At 29.8% G+C, this 3,117-nt stretch overlaps 1 protein-coding gene across 1 annotated transcript; it reads left to right on the top strand.

Annotated features, from left to right (window-relative positions):
* Positions 1–762: 762 nt before the first annotated feature.
* Positions 763–2,878, top strand: LOC149492103 (uncharacterized). The gene is made up of 2 exons (XM_089716880.1): positions 763–1,431; positions 2,867–2,878. The coding sequence occupies exons 1-2, from the start codon at positions 763–765 to the stop codon at positions 2,876–2,878; spliced, it is 681 nt and encodes a 226-aa protein (XP_089573006.1).
* The last annotated feature ends 239 nt before the right edge of the window (positions 2,879–3,117 follow it).

Here is a 3,117-nt window from a genome sequence, read left to right as displayed (position 1 = left end):
TTATATGTATTGATTACTAGATTTTATATTAATAAAATAGAACTTTAAAGCAAAAAGAAAATGCAATTTTAATGAATAAAATGTTTTTTTAGAAAAGATAAATAAAAATAGAGATTGAATAAGGAAAAAAAATTTGGCGTTCTCACTAATCACATTCAATTTTGTTGCTAAATTTCATTATCATCCATCGGTAAAATTGCAGAAATTAATGTAATTTGAAAATTAAAATTTTTATCGCTCGATATCACTCGAATGTATCTCCAAATGTCGTTCTTCCTAAATATTAATGGCGCGTTCTATTCTATTCGTTTCAATTTAGTCAAATTTGTATGATAAAATGATATTTATCTATTTGCTTGGATATTAAGGGTTATTAATTTTATATATAGCAACAATTTTTAAATTTTTTTTCGTTTTTTAAATAAAATATGTAACAATATATAATTACGGCTTTTTGTTGACTGAAACTCTCAATTTTTAATTTATTTAAGTTGCATATATATATGTTAAATTAAAATAAAAAAATAACAACAACAACATTAACAATAATACTAATAATAATAATAACAAGTGCATTCACAATAATAATAATAATAATGCAACCTGCAGAGCAGAGGTATTAATGTTGATGTTTCCTGTCCTTTTTGCTCATTTCCAGAAACAAGCGATCATGTTCTGCTCCACTGTATCAAAGCTCGAGGTTGCTGGAATTTGGTCTTAATTTTCTCACTTTTGCAGGGAGAAACTCTCATTGATAAATTCATGCAGGTTTGGAGCGAAAAAGGGTGTGATGTGGCTGCACTTTTTGCTTTTGTGGCGTGGCACATTTGGAAGTGTCGTAATGATCGGGTTTGGTCGGAGAAGGATATATCCCCGAATCAGCTTGTCTATAATGCTGTTGCTCATTTATCAGATTGGAGATCGTTGTCTCAACTACGACCTGCACAAAATCTAACTCCTGGCAGACTTGATCCTGTTATTTATATTAATTCTAATATTGAGCATTGCAGTTGGAACTTGTTTGTAGATGCAGCTATTTTTCGAAGAGAAGGTGCTACTGGGTATGGCTTTGTTGTTGAGGACGCTGAGGGTAGTTTCATGACAGCGGAGTCTGGATATTGTGATGGCATTTTTTACCCTGTTGTGGCTGAGGCAATAGCGTTGAGGGCAGCAATTAAATATGCTTCTCAGCTGCTTGTTGCGGATGGTTTTATCTTTTCAGATAATCAGCTTTTGATTAGAGCATTGGCTTCGGATAGAGTGGATATTTCCACTTTTGGTTTGGTTGTTTATGATTGTAAGACTTGCTTAATTCTTGTCCCAAATATTAATGTTCGTTGGATCCGTAGACAGGCGAATAGTGTGGCCCATTGTCTTGCAAGAGCCTCTATTCGTTTCTCTCGTTTCTTTCAATGGGAGTCTATTCCGGATGTACTCATTTCATATTTTAAGGAAGTAAAGGGCGGGGGGCGGCCCGTGCAAAAAAAAAAAAAAAAAAAACAACAACAACAACAGTAACAATAATACCAATAATATAATAACAACAACAATAACAATAACATAATACTAATAATAATAATATAACAATCACAATAATAATAATAAATTAATAATAATAATATTAATACACAACATATACTAATAATAATACTAATCATAAATAACAACAACAACAACAATAACAATAATACTAATAATAATATAATAATAACAATCACAATATAATAATAATAACATTAATAATATTAATAACAACAACAACAACATATAAATCATAATAATAATAATAATAATAATAATAATAATAATAAATAACAACAACATAACAATAAAAATAATACTATAATAATAATAATAATAACAATCACAATAATAATAATAATATAATAACATTAATAATATATTAATAACAACAACAATAGTAATAATAATAATAATAATAATAATAATAATAATAATAATAATAATAATAATAAGAACAGTAGTATAATAATAATAATACATAATAATAATAATAATAAATAATAATAATAATAATAATAACAATCACAATAATAATAATAATAATATTAGTAATAATAACAACAACAATAATACAAATAATAATAATAATAATAATAATAATAATAATAATAATACCCTAAAAAAATTCTAATCGCAACTCTATATACAAAATCAACCATAACTAAATACAATAAAAACAAATAAAATTGAAAAAAAAAATTGGAAAAATTAATCGCAAAATAAAACTAACCTCAGATTTTCGCAACAGGCTGACCAGAGTGCAAAGCGAGCGGGGCTGGCGGCGTCAGGCGGGCTGGAACGGTGTCAGGAGGGGCCGGAGTGGCGCTGCGGACGGCGAAGAGGAGAGGAGAAGGAGAAGAGAGAAAGAAGAAGAAAGAAAAAAGAGAGGGCACGACGCTTAAAGCCCTAAATTTTGCGACCGACATATCGGTCGCAAATGTTATAACTATCGGTCGCAATTTTTAATGAGCTGACAGTGTTTGACTAGGCTCAAAATTTGCGACCGATTTGCGACTAACTATATCGGTCGGAAAAATCGGTCGCAATGTAGTCTCCAATCGGTCTCAGAACTTTGGCCCATTTTTGACGCGCGAAATTTTGCGACAGAAGAACACTTAGTCGCAAATCGATCGCAAAATCGGTCGCAAATCCGTAGTACACAGGTCGCAAATCATTAACCATTCTCGCGAGAATTTTCAGCGCCAAATTTTGCAACCGATGGCTTATAAGTCGCAAAGCGGTCGCAAAATTGCGAACGAATTAAGTCGGTCGCAAAAATGGGTCGCAATTGTGTGTTTTTTTTGTAGTGTATTACGAAGATAGTTATATTTTGACTTTTCAGGGCCAATTGTGATACTATGAATATAATAAATATATTATTAGAATATTGCTGTAAGAAAAACAATTGTTTTAATTTTTTTTCTTTTACTGGAAAGAACTTTTCAACTTTTTCAGTTGCGTTAGCGGAGATCTTTCCCCACCTTCTTGAAATGTTATCTTTAGTTTGTGAATTCTACAATTTTATAGAATTCATTTAAAATTTTATATTTTTATATTTAAAATGAAAAAAATATAAATTTCAATTTTAGGAAT

Source organism: Jatropha curcas, unplaced genomic scaffold (assembly GCF_041381405.1).
Source record: "Jatropha curcas cultivar XTBG-Jc1 unplaced genomic scaffold, XTBG_Jcur_1.0 HiC_scaffold_119_pilon, whole genome shotgun sequence".
Lineage (NCBI taxonomy): Eukaryota > Viridiplantae > Streptophyta > Magnoliopsida > Malpighiales > Euphorbiaceae > Jatropha > Jatropha curcas.
This window is presented reverse-complemented; position numbering and strand designations above follow the sequence as displayed.

Bases quoted from the DNA above. Each gene is read 5' to 3' on its own strand.
- LOC149492103 (XM_089716880.1), top strand. From the start codon at position 763: ATGCAGGTTTGGAGCGAAAAAGGGTGTGATGTGGCTGCACTTTTTGCT.